Here is a 24,157-nt window from a genome sequence, read left to right on the forward strand (position 1 = left end):
AGCCCTGAGCCTCCTCTTCTGCAGGCTGCACACCCCCAGCTCCCTCAGCCTCTCCTCACAGGGCTGTACTCCAGGCGTCTCACCAGCTTTGTCACCCTTCTCTGGACACTTTCCAGTATCTCAACATCTCTCTTGAACTGAGGAGCCCAGAACTGTGTTCTGAAGGTCATAGGAATGCTTTTACAGTGTGCATTACTTGCCTGGCGACAGGCAGCATGCTTTACTGTGAAACTGAGAGGACCTTTCATCCTGCTTGTAATGTCATCACTAGGAGGTCCAAATCATTATTACTGGGGAAGATGTGAAGTAGAAGTGGTTTATCTCTTTCTCTCAAATATCTTTGGCATTCACATTAGCTAGGTCTAATAATGCAACTTCAATAATTACTTATTTAATGAACATGTACATTCTCTGCTGCAGTAGCTATGATGACATAAGAGGAAAGTGTATGCTTCTAGGTAAACAAGTACATAAAACTGCTATAATGCTTAATTTTGTGTCATTTCATGTTTGAGGACAATAGAGCAAGCAGAAATAGCTGTGCTAAAATGATGATAAATTGTGTTTAAAGATGATTTTAAAAATGAGGCTGACTCTGAGACTGTCTTAAAGGGAATCCCATATTCTTACTGACTCTCTGTAACTTGGCTCAATTTAATACAGTCCCCCGTTGGTAATGAAGGGATAGTTAATCTCCTGTAAAATAAAACCAAGGGAGATTGCTGCCTTGTCTGTGGTGTCAGTAGAACAAGCTAAATCTCAATGGCTGGTCTGTTATGGCAGTAGCATTGAAAAGTCTGCTCTGGATTTTTGTTTGTTTTCCTCTATTTGCTGGGAATGCTTTCTGGCAAAGGAGGAGTGGTTTCTGTGCAGTCACATTGGCTGGCCTGGATGACCCTTCTTTGCAAGTAATCCTATATGCACACGAGGAAGTGTGAGTCACCCCCTTAAACCTGATCCAGGTAGCAGGGCTGAAAGACAGCCAACAGGGTTGTAAGGGTGACTGCTGCTGCTGCTGCAAAGAGATCAGTGTGCATGAGCTTTCCTTCCCAAATGGAGCTGGTATCCTGCTGAAAGATACAGAGCTGGTGCCCATAGTGATTGATCTTGCCACGTAAGCTAGCATCTGGTCTCCAGCTCAAAGATCATTCAGATACTGCTGCTGTCCTCTGAGAGATGAATTGAGGCTGAGAGAGCTAGGGTCGTTTAGCCTGCAGAAGAGGAGGCTCAGGGCTGAGCTCATTGCTATCTGCAGCTACCTGAAGGGAGGCTGTAGCCAGGTGGGGTTGGTCTCTTCTGCCAGGCACACAACAACAGAACAAGGACACAGTCTCAAGTTGTGGCCCGGGAGGTCTAGGCTGGATGTTAGGAGGAAGTTGTTGTCAGAGAGAGTGATTGGCATTGGAATGGGCTGCCCAGGGAGGTGGTGGAGTCGCTGTGCCTGGAGGTGTTGAAGCAAAGCCTGGATGGGGCACTCAGTGCCATGGTCTGGTTGATTCGCCAGGGCTGGGTGCTAGGTTGGCCTGGATGATCTCGAGGTCTCTTCCAACCTGGTTGATTCTATGTTTCTGCTGTTGCTAACTAGTAGAAGTTCTTCTTTAGCTCCTCTCTTTCCCTACTCATGATAGCACAAAGGCTGACATCAAACATTTGTGGGAATAAATGTAGGAGCCGGGTTGGATCTGGTTCTGATCCTTGTGCATGAGCCCTGTGGTGGATAGCAAACAGTGAGTAGCATGCAAAGTTTATAGGAGCACAAGCAGGCCTAGCCCAGCTTACATACTGTCCTTAGCTCTTCTCTCTCCTTTCCTTTGTCCTACTCTCCTTTCCCTGTCCTCTCTTTCTCATAAACCAGTCCCTGATGAAGTGTGTCAGCTGCCAGTTTAAAGCCCTGAGGAACCAACATGGTCTCTTTAACACTGCTAATGATGTGCTTTCATCTGTCTTAGCAAGCCCTTGTTTCTCCTATAGCAACTTTGCCTGTGCAGCTCTGCTGGCTGAGCCCTCTTGGGCAGGCTGAGGGAAAGAGATTTCTGCCTGTGCTTTTTTTGCTGTCACAGCAAACGTAAGTGAAGCTGAGGAAAAAAACTACCTTCTGTTGGCTTATGAAAGTGTTCAGTGAGGGGGATGTGACTGTTTTACACCCTGAACTGGCACAGTTCTGATACGTGGTGTGTCCCTGCCTGTCCTTTATACTATCTTTGTAGTATAAACTGGGCACTGCTTTGTCATTGAGAAAGGGCTCCTTATCTGCTTGGTATTTGTACAGTGCTTAGCACAATGTAGGGTGCTCCTTAAGTGCTAAACAACATAAGCACCGTTAGCCAATTGCCCTGGCTGAAGAGCTCAGTATGGTTTGTCATTGTCATTCTTAGAAGGCACAGTTTGTATTTTTTTTAACTCATAATGCTCAGTGGTAAACTACCCTCACAGGCTGCTGGCAGAGCATTTGATGGGGACACTGTTCAGTGCATAAGGAATTGCCTGAAGGGTCGCATCCTGGAGCAGGTGCAGAGAAGGGTGAGGAGGCTGGGGAGAGGTCTGGCAAACATGGCCTATGAGGAGCAGCTAAGGGAGCTGGGGGTGTTTAGTCTGGAGAAGAGAAGGCTGAGAGGGGACCCTATTGCCCTCTACAACTACCTAAAAGGAGGTTGCAGTGAGGCTGGAGCTGGTCTCTTCTCCCCAGTTACTAATGATAGGACAAGAGGAAATGGCCTCAAGTTGCATCAGAGGAGGTTGAGGTTGGCTGTTGGGAGGAAGTTCTTTCCTGAGCAGGTGGTCAGGCACTGGAACAGGCTGCCCAGGGAGGTGGTGGAGTCACCATCCCTGGAGGTGTTTAAAAGGAGAGTGGATGTGGTGCTTGAGGCTATGGTCTGGTGATGAAGGCTGCTGGGATGAAGGTTGGAGTGGCTGATGCTGGTGGTCCTTTCCAGCCATAGTGATTCACAGTGATTAGATGTTGTGCTGAGGGCTTTGGTTTAGTCAGGGACTTGTCAGTGTGAAACTAATGATTGGACTCAATGATCTGGAAGGGCTTTTCCAATCTAAGGAATTCTGTGATCCAGAGGGTGGTGTTCAATGGCTCGAAGTCTAAATGGAGAGCAGTGACAAGTGATGTCCCTCAGGGGTCCATACTGTGCTATTTAATGTTTTTATCAATGACATAGTGTGCTAGTTTGAGCCTTGCTGGGATATACTGTTGAGAAGAATTAGATGATAGGCTATGAAAAGGAAACAATGGTGATGTCTGCTGCACTCATAGGCTTGCTGAGATGGATAAAAACAAGAACAGAAACATAGGTAACACAGCTGCTGTGTGTCTCTGGCTGCCTGCACTTTTCTCCCTAGCCTGCTGTGTAACTAATTCTTCTGTTTTCTAACCCTCCTGGCCAATCTTCCAGACTCACCTTGAACATAGGGCAAGTCTGGGATAAGGTAGAGGGGTGGGAAGGAGGTGGAAGGGTGATTGGGAGTCCCTTCTGGGGACTCTGGTTTCTGGGAGGGCTGCTGTGTTTCTGTATTATTTTAACTTGTCTATTTCTGTCTATAGCTGTAGAGATTGTAAATAGCTGCTTGGATATTGTGCTAAGCTCTAAGTATAAAGCTTCATCTTATTTTTCAGCTCAATCTAGTCGGGGTGATTTTGTAAGAGTTGGGGGGCAGGTAACACCCAAACGGTCACACATAAACAGTGGGATTGAGAGCACCATCAGTAAGTTTGCAGATGGCACCAAACTGTGTAGTGCTGTTGACACACCAGAGTGATGGGAGGTCATGTAGAGGGACCTGGGCAAGCTGGAGAAGTCACCCAGGTGAACCTCATGAAGTTCAACAAGAGTAAGTGCAGAGTTCTGCACCTGGGATGGAAGAATCCTTACTATCAGTACAGTCTGGGGGATGAGATGTTAGAGAGCAGCCTCGTGGGAAGGGACTTGGGGGTGCTGATAGGTGAGAAGGTGAACATGAGCAGACAGTGAAGCACACACTGTGCAGCCCAGAAGGCAAATCATATCCTAGGCTGCAGCAGAAGAAGTGTGGCCAGCAGATCCAGAGAGGAGACTGTCACTTTGCTCTGGTGAGAACTCCCCTGGAGTACTGTGTCTCATTCTGGAGCTCTCATTATAGGAAGGACATGGACCTGATGGAGGAGGTCCAGAGGAAGGCCATGAAAATGATCAGAGGGTTGGAGCACCTCTGCTGCTTTGACAGGCTGAGGGAGCTGGGGTTGTTCAGCCTGGATAGGAGGACGATCTGGGGAGGCCTAATAGCAGCCTTCCAGTACCTGAAGGTACAGGAAGGATGGAGACAGCTGTTTACAAAGGCCTGCAGCTGACAGGATGAGGGGCAAAGGGTTCAAGCTTGAGAAGAGCAGATTTAGATTGGATGTTAGGAACAAGTTCTTTGCTATGAGGGTGATGAAGCACTGGAACTAGTTGCCCAGGAAGGTGGTTGAGGCCCCTTCCCTGGAGACATTCAAGGTGAAGCTTGATGTGGCCTTGGGTGACCTGGGCTGGTGGGGATGCCCCTGCTGACTGCAGGACTCTAGAGGTCATTCTGGATTCCATAGAAACCATTCTATGATTCTTTGTACTTGTGTGGTGTTTGAGTGCATAGAAAGTGAGTAAAATGCTGTCAGTCTCAAAAAAGAAGTGAGGTTCTGCTTGGCTCACTGCATGCTAGGCAAGGCTGGACAGAGATTGAGATGCTGCTGTCTGTATAATGCAGATGTGCTGCTTATGTGTGTGTAGATCTGTGGGCATGGGCTTTTTGTCAGAAGGCTGGATTGCTTTCTCTGGATGTTGGGAGTGAGTAGTGTGGCTTGGTGGGAGTGGCAGGGTGGTGTGGGACACAGCCTGCAGAGCCCAGTGCCTTACTCTGTAGGATGGGAGGTGACATCTGCCCTTGCCCAGGGCCCTGACTCTCACTGCAGTCCACCAGCCTGTCTCACTACAGAGTTGGTACCTGCTTCACCCTGGTGTGGCCCGGAGCAGTGCTGTCTACATGCACCTGTCAAGTGTCATGTATCACAGTATCACAGTATCACAAGGGTTGGAAGAGACCTCACAGATCATCAAGTCCAACCCTTTACCACAGAGCTCAAGGCCAGACCATGGCACCAAGTGCCACGTCCAGTCCTGCCTTGAACAGCTCCAGGGACGGCGACTCCACCACCTCCCCGGGCAGCCCATTCCAGTGTCCAATGACTCTCTCAGGGAAGAACTTTCTCCTCACCTCCAGCCTAAATTTCCCCTGGCATAGCCTGAGGCTGTGTCCTCTTGTTCTGGTGCTGGCCACCTGAGAGAAGAGAGCAACCTCCTCCTGGCCACAACCTCCCCTCAGGTAGTTGTAGACAGCAATAAGGTCTCCTCTGAGCCTCCTCTTCTCCAGGCTAACCAATCCCAGCTCCCTCAGCCTCTCCTCGTAGGGCTGTGCTCAAGGCCTCTCCCCAGCCTCGTTGCCCTTCTCTGGACACACTCAAGCATCTCAATGTAGTGGAAGCATCCATGTAGGAAGTTGGTGTGTCGGATCAGAGCTGAAGCTTGGAGTGTTTCTAGCCATGATGGAACTTGGTCAGGATTAGGCTTCGTAACTAGAAGCACAGGTCCAGCCTTAGTGGTCATGTATTGTGGTTTCCAGATTGCCTCTGTGCTGTCACAGCAGCCTCCCCCAGTAGGCTCAGTGATGCAAAGAGCTGAGATTCTACAGCTGTTTTCACGTAAGGTAATGGTGGTGATGGCAGCAGCCTGGCCTGGCTCGAGCCTAGCCTTTGCCTGGTGCAGGAGGGCATTCACAGCTGTTCTGCTAGCCCTGCCCAACTTATCCTTGTCTTCTCTAGAGAAATGGACCACCTGAACATGAGCCAGCAGTGTGCCCAGGTGGCCAAGAGAGCCAGTGGCATCCTGGCCTGCATCAGGAATGGTGTGGTCAGCAGGAGCAGGGAGGTCACTCTGCCCCTGTACTCTGCACTGGTTAGACCTCCCCTTGAGTACTGTGTTCAGTTCTGGGCCCCCCAGTTTAGGAGGGACACTGAGATGCTTGAGCATGTCCAGAGAAGGGCGACGAGGCTGGGGAGAGGCCTTGAGCACAGCCCTAGGAGGAGAGGCTGAGGGAGCTGGGATTGGTTAGCCTGGAGAAGAGGAGGCTCAGGGGAGACCTTATTGCTGTCTGCAACTACCTGAGGGGTGGTTGTGGCCAGGAGGAGGTTGCTCTCTTCTCTCAGGTGGCCAGCACCAGAACAAGAGGACACAGCCTCAGGCTGTGCCAGGGGAGATTTAGGCTGGAGGTGAGGAGAAAGTTCTTCCCTGAGAGAGTCATTGGACACTGGAATGGGCTGCCCGGGGAGGTGGTGGAGTCGCCGTCCCTGGAGCTGTTCAAGGCAGGACTGGACGTGGCACTTGGTGCCATGGTCTGGCCTTGAGCTCTGTGGTAAAGGGTTGGACTTGATGATCTGTGAGGTCTCTTCCAACCTTGATGATACTGTGTGATACCCCTTGGCCTGTCATTTCATACAATTATTTTCCCCATCCTTTCTAAGCTTAATAGACTTTACAAGTCAAAAAGTTGTCTGAATCTGGGATGTGTAGCTGTTTATTTGGAGAAGCAAAGTAAAAGCCTCTCTCAAGTACAGCAGTTGTTATCCAGGAAAACCGAGCAGCATCCAGCTGCGCTATGCTCGGAAGGACACAGCAGTGACACTCCTGATTGCAGGCTCTGTGGCTCAGGCAGCAAATCCTGCATGGTAATGTACGTCCAGGTGTGGGGAGAAAGCATGGTGGAAGGAGGCAGTGTATGCAGAGGAGGGTACAGTGCATGCGGTGCCTCTGCTCTCATTGTGACAGCAGTGCTGTGGGCTGTGCCCTGATGGGACAGATGGAGCTGCTTGGGTGGCTGCTGTCACCAGGTGCCTACATGTGCCTTGGGTGGGTGTGAGAAACTGGAGGAGCAGGTTTCTAGCCAACCTGATAGGTATGCTGCAATAGAGTGGGTGATGGGCTTGGCAGGATGGATGCTGCAGCATTTTCTTGTCCAACTTCAGTCATCCTGCAGTTGTAGAAGTGCTTCCTGTGAAATGACTGAGTTCCCACAGACAGTGCTCTGTTAGACTTCACTAAGTGCAGAGGCTTTGCGTGGTGCTGTGTCTGTTCCAAGGATACTGGATACTTGAATAAACCAGAAAGGAACAGCTTTGATTGCAGAAATAATTTAAGGCTCTTCTGCTGACACTTTAAACTGACAGCAAGCTGTGGTGCTCTGCTGGCCAGTGAAATGGGAGAAAAAACACTCTCCTGAGAAAGTGAATCTGAATTATCCTCCACAGTCACAGCAGGACACACTGTGTAGAGCTGGAACTTAACCATGGCCTCTCAAGTGACTGAAAGCAGGGAGTCATTCTACTCGTGTCTTGTTTTCACTTCTATGAAGCAAAGGGGTGGGAGGAGAAGATAGAAGGCTGGATGCTGTCTACAACTACCTGAAGGGACAGTGTAGCCAGGTGGGGTTGGTCTCTTCTCCCAGGCAACCAGCAACAGAACTAAGGAGACACAGGCTCAAGTTGTGCCTGGGAAAGTATAGGCTGGATGTTAGGAGGAAGTTGTTGTCAGAGAGAGTGATTGGCATTGGAATGGGCTGCCCAGGGAGGTGGTGGAGGCACCATCCCTGGAGGTGTTCAGGAGCAGACTGGCTGAGGCACTTAGTGCCATGGTCTGGTTGATTGGACAGGGCTGGGTGCTAGGTTGGACTGGATGAGCTTGGAGGTCTCTTCCAACCTGGGTGTTTCTATGATCCTATGCTCTTGACACTTCTGTTGTACTGTTTTAAATGAGACATCTTTCTGCTTGTTTGGTGTTTTTCTTCTAAAGCACAGGCAACAAATCCTTTGACAATATATAGCCATAGAATTCTCAGCATTAGTTTTATCTGTCTGTGTTATCCATGTGTGCATTGTTTCTGTAAGGCCATTGACACTGCCTCCCACAATGTCCTTGTCACTACAGGAGAGAAAAAAGTTTGATGAATCGGCTGTTAGATGGGTAGGAAATTATATGGCTGCATTCAAGCAGCTGAAGCCAACTGCTCAGTGTCCAAGTGGAGACAAACAGTGCCCCTCAGGGCAATGTACTGTGACCAATAGTGTTCAGTATCTTTAGGGGTGCTGGTAGAGAGTAGCTGAACATGAGCCAGCAGTGTGCCCAGGTGGGCAGGAGAGCCAATGGCATCCTGGCCTGGATCAGGAACAGTGTGGGCAGCAGGACAAGGGAGGTTATTCTGCCCCTGTGCTCAGCACTGCTCAGGTCACACATTGAGTAGTGGGCAGTGAGGCATTTAAGGTAGGGGAAAAAAGATTAAATTCACATCATATTGAAATATGTATGATATATACTGATGTATGATATATACTGATGATGGGTATGTATATTTCCAGTTCTGAACTTCTCAGTTCAAGAGAGATGTTGAGATACTGGAACACGTCCAGAGAAGGGCAACAGAGCTGGTGAGGGGCCTGGAGCACAGCCTTGTGAGAAGAGGCTGAGGGAGCTGGGGGTGTGCAGCCTGCAGAAGAGGAGGCTCAGGGCAGAGCTCATTGCTGTCTACAACTCCCTGAAGGGAGGCTGTAGCCAGGTGGGGTTGGTCTCTTCTGCCAGGCAAGCAGCAACAGAACAAGGGGACACAGTCTTAAATTGTGGCAGGGGAGGTCTAGGATGTATGTTAGGAGGAAGTTGTTGTCAGAGAGAGTGATTGGCATTGGAATGGGCTGCCCAGGGAGGTGGTGGAGTTGCTGTGCCTGGAGGTGTTGAAGCAAAGCCTGGCTGAGGCACTTAGTGCCATGGTCTGGTTGATTGTCAAGGGCTGGGTGCTAGGTTGGCCTGGATGATCTTGGAGGTCTCTTCCAACCTGGTTGATTCTGTGATTCAGCAAGACCTCTGTTAAGTGCTTTCTGCTCTTCAAGGCATGTGAACAATTTCCTTGTTCTTTACTTTGTGTATCCCCTGTATGGTGATTCAAACCAAATTCTACTGGCATCTGGGGTAATGTCCTTGTGGATCATCTCCTCCTGTTATGCACCATAAAATGTAAATGATGTTTGTCTGAAGTGTGGCCAGCAGGTGGAGGGAATTGATTCTCCCCCTCAACTGCACTCTAGTGAGACCCTACCTGGTGTACTGCATCCATTGAGCAGCTCTGGAGCCCCTGTTGCAAGAGGGATGTGGAGATGCTGGAGTGTGTCCAGAGAAGGGCCAGGAGGATGCTCAGAGGGCTGCAGCATCTCTGCTGTGAGCACAGACTGAAAGAGTTGGGGCTGTGCAGGCTGCAGAAGAGGAGGCTCCCAGGTGACCTTCTTGTGGCCTTCCAGGATCTGAAGGGGGCTACAGAAAAGCTGGGGAGGGAGTTTTTAGGCTGTGAGGGAGTGACAGGACTGGGGGGAATGGAGCAAAGCTGGAGGTGGAGATTCAGAGTGGCCTTGATGAGGAAGTTGTTCATCATGAGAGTGGTGAGAGGCTGGACTGGGTTGCCCAGGGAGGTGGTTGAGTCCCCATGGCTGGAGGAGTTTAAGGCCAGGCTGGCTGGTCTGACAGCTTTGTAGCTTTCTGCACCCTTTACCTAAGTATGTCCACTTTTAAAGCATGGCTTCTGAAAGTGACTGGAGAACAAATCTGTCAGCAAAACTCATTGCAAAACTTCTGCAGTATCAGACACTGGAGCTGGGATCCCTGGGGTTTGAGAAGTGACCTTACTTAGACGCCCGTTCTCGCTGCTGTCACTTCAACTGGCTGGCTCTGCTTAGTTGCAGTCAGCTACCTTTCTGTACAGGAGCTAATGGCTTTTCAGCTGTTGGAACTCTGGTTTCTTCTGAATACTTTTTAGTAGGATAAAAGTCTAATGAGAAGAGGAGGCTCAGGGGTGATCTTATTACTGTCTACAACTACCTGAAGGGGCATTGTAGCCAGGTGGGGGGGTGGCCTCTTCTCCCAGGCAATCAGCAATAGAACAAGGGGACACAGTCTCCAGTTGTGCCAGGGTAGGTATAGGCTGGATATTAGGAAGAAGTTCTTCACAGAGAGAGTGATTGGCATTGGAATGGGCTGCCCAGGGAGGTGGTGGAGGCACCGTCCCTGGGGGTCTTCAAGAAAAGACTGGATGAGGCACTTAGTGCCATGGTCTGGTTGACTGGTTAGGGCTGGGTGCTAGGTTGGCCTGGATGATCTTGGAGGTCTCTTCTAACCTGGTTGATTCTATGATTCTATGAAGTGGATTTTGAAAAAAAAAAATCTCATGAATGTTGGGAGTATCTCAGGTATTTGCCAGAAAATGAGGTTTGGTGAGCAGCTCAGCTCTCTTCTGATCTGTTCCCTAGCATTTGGCAATCACTTGTGGCTGTCAGGGCAGGAGGAGGGAAGTGAAGGCAGGGGAGATCTATGTCAGCTAATTCATGTCATGTGAGATGGGGCTTTGACAGGTTTCTTTCTGAAGAGCTGTATTATGAAGCCAAGGTGATAGAGAAAGACAGTAGTAGAGTTTTATGTGCATATATACTTCTTAAATGAGCACTTCCAAGAGGCACTGAAAGCAGTACCTGAATTGATCTCCTGGCAGCCAGCAGGTGAGCATTACAAAGCAAATGCACTTAGGTAGCTGCTGGCTGGCTGCATCCTCTCTTCCTGCCCTCTAACACTTTCCCGTGTTTACCTCCAAGAAGAAATGAGTAGGAGGAATGTGAGGAAGTTGAACATTTTCTACTCTTCTGTCATGCACTCCCATTTTTGTCAAGGCTTCCTCCACCCTCAAAAGCCATGAATATTAGATATGTATGTGTTAGAGGAACTCTGAGTTTCACTTTCTGCTGCTTTTTCCAGGATAGGGAAAGTGATTAATTTGCTTCAATGTGTATTGCACCTTTTGATCTACAAATCAGCATAGAGGAGTGGCAGCTTCTTAATGCAGGGCTCACTTCCAAGTTTTTTGCCTTTTTTAAATGTGAGAGAATGTGTTCCAATGGCTTCTTTCTCAAGAGCCCCACCTTATTCCTCTTGTAGATGCAGCCAGACCAAAGCTGTTTCTCAAATGACTCCTCAAGCTCGCCAAGTTTTGTTCTTTGCTTAACACATCTACTGTAATGTGAGCCAGGATGTGCTTATGCAGTTTCTTGCTACTATGCTGCTGGGACACAGAGCCATAGGGATGGGAAGGAAGGAAACCATGTGCTAAAGAAGGGAAAGATGCCTTTCTGACCAATGTCAGTGTAAAGGGTTAACCCTCCTGGGGGAGTGGATCTTGAACCTGACCCCAGGTGTAGTGCTTAGCCCACCCCCACTTCCTGCCTAGCCCCCTATATAAACAGATGAACTGCCTGTTTTGCTTTCTTGCCCTGCCTCCCTGCCTGCCAGCATCACCCTCCTGTTCCTGCTGCTTTGTTTTGCCACATGGCCATCAGTCCACGAGGTGGACAAACCCATTGCCATCAATCTGCTTGTATAGATATGTTTTGTGTCTTGTTTTCCCTTCCAAATCACACTCTACACATCCACCTTCAGCTTCTGGGAAACTGAAATTCCTGCCCTCACAGGCCATTTCAGTTGGAATCACAGTATCACCAAGGTTGGAAGAGACCTCACAGATCATCAAGTCCAACCCTTTACCACACAGCTCAAGGCCAGACCATGGCACCAAGTGCCACATCCAGTCCTGCCTTGAACAGCTCCAGGGACAGCGACTCCACCACCTCCCCGGGCAGCCCATTCCAGTGTCCAATGACTCTCTCAGTGAAGAACTTTCTCCTCACCTCCAGCCTAAATTTCCCCTGGTGTAGCTTGAGGCTGTGTCCCTATACCTCTTTGTAGCTCCCCTACCTCAAATAATTTTTATTTACTGTGAAAGTTTTCCTTTTTAACTTCCAAATTGAAGTGAGATTATTTATTGGGGTGTGGTTTACCTTTTCCTCTCTACATCTAATTCCTTTTCTTTGAAGAAAAAGGGGGAAGAGGGAAAGGCATCCTATAAATTGTTATTGGTTCTGTTAACTGTATTTGAGTCTCTGGGAAATCTAAACTAGAACAAGACAATTAATTGCTTGATCAGTCAGTAGAGCATGGGACTCTTGATCCCAGGCTTGTGGGTTTGAGTCCCAAATTAATTGTGTGTGTGTGTGTATATATATATCTCTATATATATAACCAAATTGGTGGCAATGGGTTTATCCACCTCGTGGACTGGTGACCACCTGGCAAAACAAAGCAGCAGGAACAGGAGGGTGATGCTGGCAGGCAGGGAGGCAGGGCAAGAGAGAAGGAAAAAGGCAGTTCCCCTGTTTTCCTAGGGGGCTAGGCAGGAAGTGGGGGTGGGCTAAGCACTACACCTGGGGTCAGGTTCAAGATCCACTCCCCCGAGAGGGTTAACCCTTTACAGTCAACTTCCCTAGCTTCTATTTGCTATGTTTAGTACTAAATAAGAGATAAAAAGTAAAAAATAACCTTTTTTTCAGAAATATTTTACTTAAACACTGTTTTATTACTGTCTCTTTCTCTTTTTTTTCTGCAGAGTGGGAAGCCCCCAGTTAAGGACATGTTCACAGATCTGAAAGATGGAAGGAAGCTTTTGGATCTTTTGGAAGGTCTGACAGGGAAAGCTCTGGTAAGGGGAATGTGTCTGAGTCGTGTTCCCATTTAACACACAACCCCCAAACTATGCCATGTGATGTTGGATTTTAATTTCTTTAAAGCCCTGGTTTACTCCTAACATGAACTTGGTCTCTCCAGTTGCAGTGACATTCCCATGAACTCTGCTCATGGGCTGTGGGGTCAGTCTGAAGATAGCTGTGTAACCCTTTCAAAGCATGTGAATCCAATGGTGTTACTCCCATGGCAGATGTCACTATGAGTGATGTTCTAAAGGTCTGCTTCTGGATGGTCTAGAAGAGCAGCATTTAGCTGGGGATAGCTGTGCACTTCTGCAAATAAGCTGATAAAAGATCCTTCAGGGAAAACAAAGATAAAATGATTAACAGTTAGTAAGTAATACAGAGATAGAATCATAAAATCAACCAGGTTGGAAGAGAGCTCCTAGCACCCAGCCCTGGCCAAGCAACCAGACCATGGCACTGAGTGCCCCAGCCAGGCTTTGCTTGAACACCTCCAGGCACAGTGACTCCACCACCTCCCTGGGCAGCCCATTCCAATGCCAATCACTCTCTCTGGGAAGAATTTCCTCCCAACTTCCAGCCTATATTTCCCCCACCACAACTTGAGACTGTGTCCCTCTTGTTCTCTGCTTGTTGCCTGGCAGAAGAGCCCAACCCCACCTGGCTACAGCCTCCCTTCAGGTAGTTGTAGGCAGCAATGAGGTCACCCCTGAGCCTCCTCCTCTCCAGGCTGCACACCCCCAGCTCCCTCAGCCTCTCCTCATAGGGTTTGTGTTCCAGGCCCTTCACCAGCTTTGTTGCCCTTCTCTGGACACCTTCCAGCACCTCTAATTCTCCTCTGAAAGATTCTTTGTGGTGTACCGATGGGAGAGGGCTAACAATTACCTTTATGAAGATGTGTGTTAGCTGAAAACCCATTGAACATTAATGCTTCTTCAGAAGGCTGCGTTGAAGTATGGTGAAGCCTGGGCCATTTCTTGGGGTTAAAATCTTGATTTTGTTGTTTATTGAGCTTATGGGACACTTCTTGGCTATTTTTAATTTCGCCTAACAAGTTTGCTTGGTATCCAAACAGATACATTTAATTGGTGCTTCTAATGAGTTGCAGTCCAATTTGAAGTACATAAAAGACAATGTAAGCTGCTTTTATTTCTGATTTTGTTAATCACTGTGTTCCAAGTTGAAGAACTCAAGGTGAGATCCCACCTGGAACACTGCATCCAGTTCTGGAGCCCCTACTGCAAAAGGGATGTGGAGATGCTGGAGCATGTCCAGAGAAGGGCCATGGGGATGATCTGAGGGCTGCAGCAGCTCTGCTGTGAGCACAGACTGAAAGAGTTGGGGCTGTGCAGGCTGCAGAAAGGGAGGCTCCCAGGTGACCTTCTTGTGGCCTTCCAGGATCTGAAGGGGGCCTCCAGAAAAGCTGGGGAGGGACTTTTTAGTCTCTCAGGGAGTGACAGGACTGGGGGATATGGACAAGGCTGGAGGTGGGGAGATTCAGACTGGATGTGAGAAGGAAGTTGTTGAGCATGAGAGTGGTGAGAGGCTGGAATGTGTTGCCCAGGGAGGTGGTTGAGTCCCCATGACTGGAGGTGTTTAATGCCAGGCTGGCTGAGACTGTGGGCAGCCTGCTCTAGGGTAGGTTGTCCCTGCTCATGTCAAGGGGGTTGGAACTGGATGATCCTTGTGGTCCCTTCCAACCCTGACTGATTCTATGATTCTAAAAATGTTCCATGCTCTCACAGTACAGTCATGTTCTGCCACACCATGGGAGTTAAATTGCAGTAATTAAATGCAAATTGAGCAACAGATATTGTCAAGAATTGCCATGGGATGTTTGTACCTGTATCCTATCTTTTCCCCCTGTCAACACTTTCCCATGTCATCCTGCCTCATCCACGTTGTCACCTCCCATCCCCCCCTGATATTAAAAGAAGGGGAAAGTCAGTCTTTCAGTGCCAGAAAAACAAATTGCTGCTTGTTCTCTCTTGGGAGCCAAACAATTTCAACTTCTCTGGCAAGGATTCAAAGCCCTCAGATTTTCCCTAGGAACTCCCACTTTGCTGTGGCGTTGCCAGTTTATATTTCTGCAGATGCTGTGAAAGGAATTCTGGCCCTATACCAAAGATGAATTGAAACTCATTTTGCCTCTAAGGCTGCCCCATGCCTTGAGTTGAGGAATACAGTTCTGACCATCTTCATTTGGTGTTAATTTGGAAGTTGTTGTAGATGAGCTTGTTTGGGTTTTGTTTCTATTAAAAGAGAAATGTAAGGAAATGAAGACACTTCTATTATTTGCTCTATCATTAATTTAGTTTGAGCTGTCAAGTTAATCCTGATGCCTACAGGTGGTATCTTTTGTTTCTTTTCAGCCTAAAGAACGAGGGTCCACACGAGTACATGCCTTAAATAATGTCAACCGAGTGCTGCAAGTCTTGCACCAGAACAATGTAAGCATCTTTTTTTCCACCACGTTTTGATAGAACCTTTTCATTATTCCCAGGGGTGAGTTTGAAATGTAGAGAATAAAGATTTTTGGTACTGAAAATGAGTAGCCCATGAGATGAGTAACTTGTTCTCAGCTTTCCTTTTCTGATGTAGGATTTCACTGCCTGACAAGTTTGTGGAATCTTAAAATGCTAACTGTGAACTAGAATATTGTGTTAATGTGTCCAGTTTCAAAAGCAAAGGTGAGTTCACACTACTGCACATCACTCAAGAACCTGTCAGGAGAAAAAAGCTAATTTCCAGTGAAGATATAACTTGTGCAAAACTTTATAAGCAAGTGATGGGTTTTGTATCTCTGTTTTTTCTCACGTCCTGCTCTCATAATCCACAAGAATGTTTCCTTTGACATCTGTTAGCTCTGTATCAGATCTACACTGACCATTGGTGGTTTGGAGCTTTTGTCTAACTCATCAAAAGAACAAACCAACCAACCTCTGTGCCTGATAAGATCATGAGGCAGTTCCTCTTGGAGGCACTACTGAGACAGCAGAGTAGTGCAGAGGTGACTGGGTACAACCAGCATGGCTTCACCAAGGGCAAATCCTGCCTGACAACCCTGGTGGCCTTCTATGAACAGGTCACAACATGGATAGATGAGAGGTGAGCAACTGATGTCATTTACCTGGACCTGAGCAAGGCCTTTGACACTGTCCCACACCACATGCTGGTCTCCAAGCTGGTGACACATGGGTTTGATGGGTGGACCACGAGATGGACAAAGAACTGGCTTGATGGCTGCACACAAAGAGTGGCTGTCAGTGGCTCCATGGCCAAGTGGAGGCCAGTGGCAAGTGGAGTCCCTCAGGGATTAGTCCTGGGACCAGTCTTGTTCAACATCTTTGTCAGTGCCATGGAGAGAGGCATTGAGTGCAGCCTCAGCAAGTTTGCTGATGACACCAAGCTGTGTGGTGCAGCAGACAGGCTGGAGGGCAGGGATCCATCCAGAGGGACCTGGGCAGGCTGGAGAGGTGAGCACAAGCCAAGCTCATGAGGTTCAACAAGTCCAAGTGCAAGGTCCTGCAGCTGAGTTGAGGCAATGCCAAGCACAAATCCAGGCTGGGCAGTGAGTGGCTGGAGAGCAGCCCTGAGGAGAGGGACTGACCTAGGGTAGGGTGTCCCTGCCCATGTCAGGGGAGGTTGAAACCAGATGATCCTTGTGGTCCCTTCCAACCTTGACTGATTCTGTGATTCTATAATTCTATAACCTCTATCTTTAAGAAAAAACAAACTGACATTGTTTGAGTTTTGTATTTTTCCTGCCTGGAAGCCAGTAGTGCTGAAGTGAAGTGGTTGTATTTTCCCCTCTGAGGGGCAATTTCTGCTAAGCATCCTCTCTAGAGGTAGAATTTTTATTCGTGAATGTCAGGGTACTAAAATAACTCTCTCCAGGACATTTTGGCAGTAAAACACACCTGATGCAGAAAGACACTGACATATTTGTGTGAACTGCTGATTGAAAAGCAACATGAACATAGGATCATAGAATCAATGCTGTATAATACCACAGTCTTGGTGGGTAAATGGCATTTCTAGCAAAATTAGCCAAAGTTAGTGGTTTTGTTGTTTGTTTTTTTTTTTTCTTCTTTATGATACTGCAAATGGTTCATTTTTTTTCTCCTCTAATGATAAGTAATGATTTTTTTCAAACTTGATTTTTCTTTTGTTTTTGAATATAGTAGTAAATGAAATATTACTGAATTATAACAATTAATTGGTTCTTCCTTAGGCTGGCAGAGTCTGGGTTACTGGAAGTAAACAGATGTTAGCTGAATCATAGAATGAGGGTTGGAAGGGACCACAAGGATCAGCCAGTTCCAACCTCCCCTGCCATGGGCAGGGACACCCTACCCTAGAGCAGGCTGCCCACAGCCTCAGCCAGCCTGGCCTTAAAAACCTTCAGGCATGGGGACTCAACCACCTCCCTGGGCAGTCCATTCCAGCCTCTCACCACTCTCATGCTCAACAACTTCCTCCTCATATCCAGTCTGAATCTCTCCATCTCCAGCCTTGGTCCATTCCCCCCAGTCCTGTCACTCCCTGACAGCCTAAAAAGTCCCTCCCCAGCGTTTTTGTAAGCCCCCTTCAGATGCTGGAAGGCCACAAGAAGGTCACCTGGGAGCCAACTCTTTCAGTCTGTGCTCACAGCAGAGCTGCTGCAGCCCTCTCAGCATCCTCGTGGCCCTTCTCTGGACACACTCCGGCATCTCCACATCCCTCTTGTAACAGAGGCTCCAGAGCTGGATGAAGTACTCCAAGGGGGGGGTCCCACCAGAGTGGAGTAGAGGGGGAGAGTCACCTCCCTGAAGGTTGCTAAGGTCATGCACATGGTTTATACCTATTGCTTAACTTTGTTAGCAAGTGTGTGTGTGTTAAGACGAAGGGAAAAGGCCATCCACTGAGGAGCAGTTGTGCTGCAGCTTGAGGGTTTATGGTCTAAACAATATTCCTAACTTATGGAATGTCAGATCTAGAATTCAGGTTCTTTCCATGGCTGTAAAACAGACTGGCTTTGTGGGAATATTTGCAGCTGTTGTAAGAACTGAAGGTGTACTTGCCTTTTGTTCTGGACTAAAGCCAACTATGATCTGTGCATTCCTGGCCAATGGGCCACTGTTCTTTGCCTATAAGTACCAGTTATGATGAAACAGATTCTTACTGATACCTTCTAAGCTACGGAGAACAAAAGATTAAGGATTGTTAGATAAAAATCAGAATCTTGCAGATCAAATCATGGTCTGAGCAGGGCCCAATTAGTGCCCTAATTTTAGAAACTTGAACTCCAGTTGAAGGGTTTTTTTGTCTTTTAAATTCAGATGATTTGATAGAGATGTGTGCATGCCTCTTGACTTGGATTAGCAGCACTATCTCCATCTTGCAGATTCTGGATGTTAGGAGGAAGTTGTTGCCAGAGAGAGTGATTGGCATTGGAATGGGCTGCCCAGGGAGGTAGTGGAGTCTCCATCCCTGGAGGTTTCACTATTTCAGCACAGATTCAATCGGGTTGGAAGAGACCTCCAAGATCATGCAGTCCAACCTAGCACCCAGCCCATGTCACTAAGTGTCTTATCCTGGCTTTTCTTGAACATCTCCATGTAGCATTGAATGAATTTCAGTTTTGCTTGGTTTTTAACACAGCACAAATACTTCTTAATGACTGCTCTGTTATAGCTATGAATAAGAAAATACATAGGCTCTATGGATGAAAGAACCATAGAATCCACCAGGTTGGAAGAAGTGTTGAAGAAAAGCCTGGGTGAGGCACTTAGTGCCATGGTCCAGTTGATTGTCTAGGGCTGGGTGCTAGGTTGGACTGGATGAGCTTGGAGGTCTCTTCCAACCTGGTTGTGCTCTAAGCATTGCTTCTTCTGAGGGCTGAATATCTGGTGCAGGAGTGAGTAGGTTCTCCTGCCCTCTTGTTTGCTAAAATAATCTTCTTGTCTCCCTTTCCATGATTCTGTCTTTTCAGTAATCTCATTTAGAGAGTCAGCAAGTCTGTGTGGAGTCCTACCCATACAGCATATCAGAAAAAAATGATTTTTCCCTTGAGCTTCTCATCTTGTATAAACATGTCCCATTTGGATACTGTTCATGCAGAGGACAAACCTGCAGAGTTTATATGATTCTGTAGTATGTCAGACTGTGTGTTGAGGAGCAGGTTGCAAGCACACTGTTAGCTCATGTGGAGGTACTGAGTCCTGGTCTATTGCCATGGTCTGCTTTCTCACATAGCATTGGAATTGGCTGCCTGGGAAGGTGGTGGAGTCGCCATCCCTGGCGGTGTTTAAAGGGAGACTGGATGAGGCACTTAGTGCCATGGTTTAGTTAATTAGAAGGTGTTAGGTGTTAGGTTGGACTGGGTGACCTCAATGCTCTTTTCCAGCCTGGTTAATTCTATGATCATAGAGTCAACCAGGTTGGAAGAGACCTCCAAGATCATCCAGTCCCACCTAGCACCCAGCCCTGGCCAATCAACTAGACCATGGCACTAAGTGCCCCAGCCAGGCTTTCCTTGAACATCTCCAGGGATAGCGACTCCACCACCTTCCCAGGGAGCCCATTCCAATGCCAATCACTCTCTCTGCCAACAGCTTCCTCCTAACATCCAGCCTAGACCTCCCCCACCACAACTTGAGAATGTGTCCCCTTGTTCTGTTGCTGCTTGCCTGGCAGAAGAGCCCAACCCCACCTGGCTACAGCCTCCCTTCAGGTAGTTGCAGACAGCAATGAGCTCTGCCCTGAGCCTCCTCTTCTGCAGGCTGCACACCCCCAGCTCCCTCAGCCTCTCCTCATAGGGTTTGTGTTCCCTATGAGGGATTCTGTGACTCTCTGTGACTGCTTAACTTCTTTTTACATCAGATTTCTGTTGGTCAGTGTTGCTTCCAGTACTGCATTTGTATATTAGGGGAGAGGGTAAAACTCTCAGTGGAGTATCTTCCGTGATGTATTTTCTCGTGTTAAGAAATTGTCATGACAAAATCAGATAGTGTTGTCTCATCTGTGGTCCTCTCTAACTGCTCTCTCTTGGAACACTTGATAATTTGTGGCTGGACAGCCAGAAATATGGGATGAGGTTGCAACCTTGAAACTGTGATGGCAGTGTTTGATACAGAATTGATCTCCCTTTTGCAGGTAGAGTTGGTGAATATTGGAGGAACTGACATTGTTGATGGAAATCACAAGCTGACGCTGGGGCTGCTGTGGAGCATTATCTTGCACTGGCAGGTGAGAGGCTGCCACAAGATCTCTTCCTTTCCAGGAACCCTGTGCATCAGTCTGCTGAGATTCTCACAAACCTTCCTGGGGCTTTGGTGGCAGAAAATATCACTTCTATTTTGGGCTGGTAAATAAAGGCAGGCCAGTGTTTGGTTTCTAATCTCTTGGCTATTGGCTGACTCCTGTGATACGTGTTCTTGCGTATGCTCAGTTGTACTCAGCCTCTGAGTTTAGTTCCTGCTGGTGGTCATCACAGAGAGGCTTTCCAGGCAGCTTTCAACCTAGGTAGCTCTGTTGGACTTGCATCTTGTATGCTACTCTGGAGGTTTGTTTCTCAGTCTCATAAAATTGAATTGCTCCTAGTTTATCCAGGTAAGGATCATTGAATTCACTTGGAGGGAGTTGAAAGTTGTGATTTTGGGATTAGTTTAACTGGTGGAACTGCAGCATGAGGCAGTGAGAAATGTGATATCTCTTGCTAACTGTAGGCAGCACTGAGAAGAGGAAGTGGATGTTAATTTTATGTTACAGCATCATTATTACTTGAATCACTACTGGTTCTTACAATCAGTAGAGTGCAGGGAGAGCCTAAAGACTCCTGCTCCCAAATTTCATGTGAGGAGTTCAATGTGTAGCTTTTCATGGGAAAGATTCTCTCATGATCTGTGAAATAGTTTTGTCCAAAGACTTTTGTAAGCCGGAAGAACATAGACTGTGTCTCTGAGGTGTGGTGGCTGCTGTCTTACAGGTGAAAGATGTCATGAAAAACATCATGTCAGATCTGCAGCAGACCAACAGCGAGAAGATCCTGCTGAGCTGGGTTCGGCAGTCCACGAGACCTTACAGTCAGGTCAATGTTCTCAACTTCACCACAAGCTGGGCGGATGGACTCGCCTTCAACGCTGTCATCCACAGGCACAAGTAAGTGGGAAACACCTTACCTTTAGGGAAGTAAGCAGCCCTTAGCCCACGTGTGCATGCTTAACCTCTTGGGCAGTTTGCAGCCTGTTTTGGTGATTCATTCTGGTGTTTGTGTTGGGTGGTAGGTTTGTTTCCCAGATGTTTCCTTGTTTGTAGTATTGTTGCGGTGACAATAACAGTGCAGGGATTCTGCCAGAGGCTTACAAAGGATGTCATTCTCTTGGCTCCTGCACATGCATGCATGCTGATTGAAGTGGAGAATATGCTGAACAGGTCTCTGCAGAGGGGGTTGACCACCTCTTGTATACTTAGAATCACAGAATCAAGCAGGTTGGAAGAGATCTCCAAGATCATCCAGTGCAACCTAGCACCCAGCCCTAGCCAGTCAACCAGACCATAGCACTAAGTGCCCCATCCAGGCATTGCTTGAACACCTCCAGGGATGGTGACTCCACCACCTCCCTGGGCAGCTCATTCCAATGCCAATCACTCTCTCTGTCAACAACTTCCTCCTAACATCCAGCCTAGACCTCCCCTGGCACAACTTGAGCCTGTGTCCCCTTTTTCCGTTGCTGGTTGCCTGGGAGAGATTTAGGCTGGAGGTGAGGAGAAAGTTCTTCACTGAGAGAGTCATTGGACACTGGAATGGGCTGCCCGGGGAGGTGGTGGAGTCGCCGTCCCTGGAGCTGTTCAAGGCAGGATTGGACGTGGCACTTGGTGCCATGGTCTGGCCTTGAGCTCTGTGGTAAAGGGTTGGACTTGATGATCTGTGAGGTCTCTTCCAACCTTGATGGTACTGTGATACTGTGATACTGTGTGATACAATATTCCACTGGCTTCTTTATGCATCTTTGCGTATCTGTGCCCTGCTCACCCTGCTGCTTTCTGCCTCTCAGACCTTGATGACTTATGCCTTTCTCCTTCAGAAAGTGTTACGACTCTGCAGATGTTAAAAGGATGCTCTCATGACCATTTGTATCTGAATTAAGTGCTAAAAGAATTAAAGACAAGCCCATCTCTCCCTCCATGCTATCTAAAACACAGAACAAATAGCAGTCTTTCAATGGGAATCCACCGGTGCCGAGGAATGAAAAGCATTTTTATGGCTCTGTAGCCTTGTACCTGTGCTGCTGCAGAACTAGGCTGATGATACACTGTTTGGTGTGGATGCTGCTAGGAGAGAGCTGTGTTTCCTGTTCTGTGCTTTATTCTTTCATCTTGAGACCTGCAGGAATGTTTGGAGTGCTCACCTGGACTAGAGATTTGGTTTGGTTAATACAAATGGGAGATGAAGGCTGCCAGCACTGTGAATGGATCAGCTCCTTGTGATTTGCATCGTGACTCTCATGGGCACTTAAAGTGGGATGCTTTTTTTGTTGGTGGTGTTTTGTGTGGTTTGGTTTTTTTTTTCATCAGTTCTCTTAATGGGGGAAAATGACCCTGGGGCAGGTTGAGTGAGTAGAGTTGGAGACTGCTGCTGCTTCTTGCTCTCATGGTCTGGAGTGATCACTGAGCCACAGCAGAATTTTGTAATGGCACTCTAGAAACAGAGTGCCTCTTGATTACCCAGCAGAGCCTGATGCAGATAATGTTATCAAAGAAACAGTTCAAGGAAGCTGTTTCTGGAATACATTCTAAACACAGAGTTTATTTTCTTGCAGTAGTATTTGATCTCCTCTTGGAGCCAGTGGGTATGTAGGTATAGGATTTGTGGAACGGGAAGTGGATGTTGCTGTGGACATGCAGTCAGTTAATCATAGAATCAACCAGGTTGGAAGAAACCTCCAAGATCATCCAGGCCAACCTAGCACCCAGCCCTGTCCAGTCAACCAGACCATGGCACTAAGTGCCTCAGCCAGGCTTTTCTTGAAGACCCCCAGGGACGGTGCCTCCACCACCTCCCTGGGCAGCCCATTCCAATGCCAATCACTCTCTCTGACAACAAATTCCTCCTAACATCCAGCCTATACCTACCCTGGCACAACTTGAGGCTGTGTCCCCTTGTTCTATTGCTGATTGCCTGGGAGAAGAGGCCACCCCCCCACCTGGCTACAATGTCCCTTCAGGTAGCTGTAGACAGCAATGAGATCTGCCCTGAGCCTCCTCTTCTGCAGGCTGCACACCCCCAGCTCCCTCAGCCTCTCCTCACAGGCTGTGCTCCAGGCCCCTCACCAGCTTTGTTGCCCTTCTCTGGACATCTTCCAGCACCTCAACATCTCTCTTGAATTGAGGGGCCCAGAACTGGACACAGCACTCAAGGTGTGGCCTTACCAGTGCTGAGTACAGGGGCAGAATAACCTCCCTTGTCCTGCTGGCCACACTGTTCCTGATGCAGGCCAGGATGCCATTGGCTCTCTTGGCCACCTGGACACACTGCTGCCTCATTTTCGGCCTACTATCCACCAGGACCCCCAGGTCCCTTTCCTCCTGGCTGCTTTCCAGCCACTCTGTCCCCAGACTGTAGTGCTGCTTGGGGTTGTTGTGGCCAAAGTGCAGAACCCTGCACTTGGCCTTGTTCAGTCTCATCCCATTGGCCCCTGCCCACCCATCCAGCCTGGCCTGGTCCCTCTGCAGGGCTCTCCTACCTTCCAACAGATCCACACCTGCTCCTAGCTTGGTGTCATCTGCAAACTTACTGATGCTGGACTCAATCCCCTTGTCCAGGTCATCAGTAAAGATATTGAACAGGACTGGGCCCAGCACTGATCCTTGGGGCACAGCACTAGTGACAGCTGCCAAGTGGATGTGGCACCATTCACCACCACTCTCTGGGCTCTGCCATCCAGCCAGTTCTTGATCCAGCACAGAGTGAATCTGTCCAAACCATGAGCTGCCAGCTGTGCCAGGAGCTTGTTGTGGCAGATGGTGTCAAAGGCTTTGCTGCAGTTCAGGCAGACTCCATCCACAGCCTGCCCCACATTCACCAGGCAGGAACCTGATCATAAAAGGAGATCAGGTTGGTGAGGCAGGACCTGCCCTTCCTAAACCCATGCTGGCTGGGCCTGATCGCTTGGCCACCCTGTAGGTGCTTTGTGATGGCACCCAAGATGACCTGCTCCATGCCCTCGCCTGGCACTGAGGTCAGGCTGACAGGTCTGTAAATTGATCTGTGGTATCAATCATGTGTTGATATGTATACATTTATGGGTATGCACTCATGCTTTTATTTTGTATGTGGTTTGGGTGCCTATCTTCATATTTCACATTTTAATTCAGGTGAAGCTTACTACTTTCTTTCCTCTTTTTTTAGACCTGAGCTTTTCAGCTGGGATAAAGTTCTTAAGATGTCCCCAGTTGAGAGACTGGAACATGCTTTCAGCACAGCCAAGAACCACTTGGGAATTGAGAAACTTTTGGATCCTGAAGGTGGGATATAGTTAT

At 48.1% G+C, this 24,157-nt stretch overlaps 1 protein-coding gene across 1 annotated transcript in view; it reads left to right on the forward strand.

Moving 5' to 3' along the window:
* Positions 1-24,157, forward strand: part of UTRN (utrophin) — a 481,902-nt gene that overhangs the window by 95,489 nt on the left and 362,256 nt on the right. The window contains exons 4-8 of the mRNA XM_064158262.1: positions 12,535-12,627; positions 15,007-15,084; positions 19,772-19,864; positions 20,604-20,776; positions 24,027-24,142. Coding sequence (XP_064014332.1) covers positions 12,535-12,627; positions 15,007-15,084; positions 19,772-19,864; positions 20,604-20,776; positions 24,027-24,142 — 553 coding nt within the window. The remainder of the gene's footprint in view (positions 1-12,534; positions 12,628-15,006; positions 15,085-19,771; positions 19,865-20,603; positions 20,777-24,026; positions 24,143-24,157) is intronic.

The sequence above is a fragment of the Pogoniulus pusillus genome, chromosome 18 (genome assembly GCF_015220805.1).
Source record: "Pogoniulus pusillus isolate bPogPus1 chromosome 18, bPogPus1.pri, whole genome shotgun sequence".
In the NCBI taxonomy this organism is placed as follows: Eukaryota; Metazoa; Chordata; class Aves; order Piciformes; family Lybiidae; genus Pogoniulus; species Pogoniulus pusillus.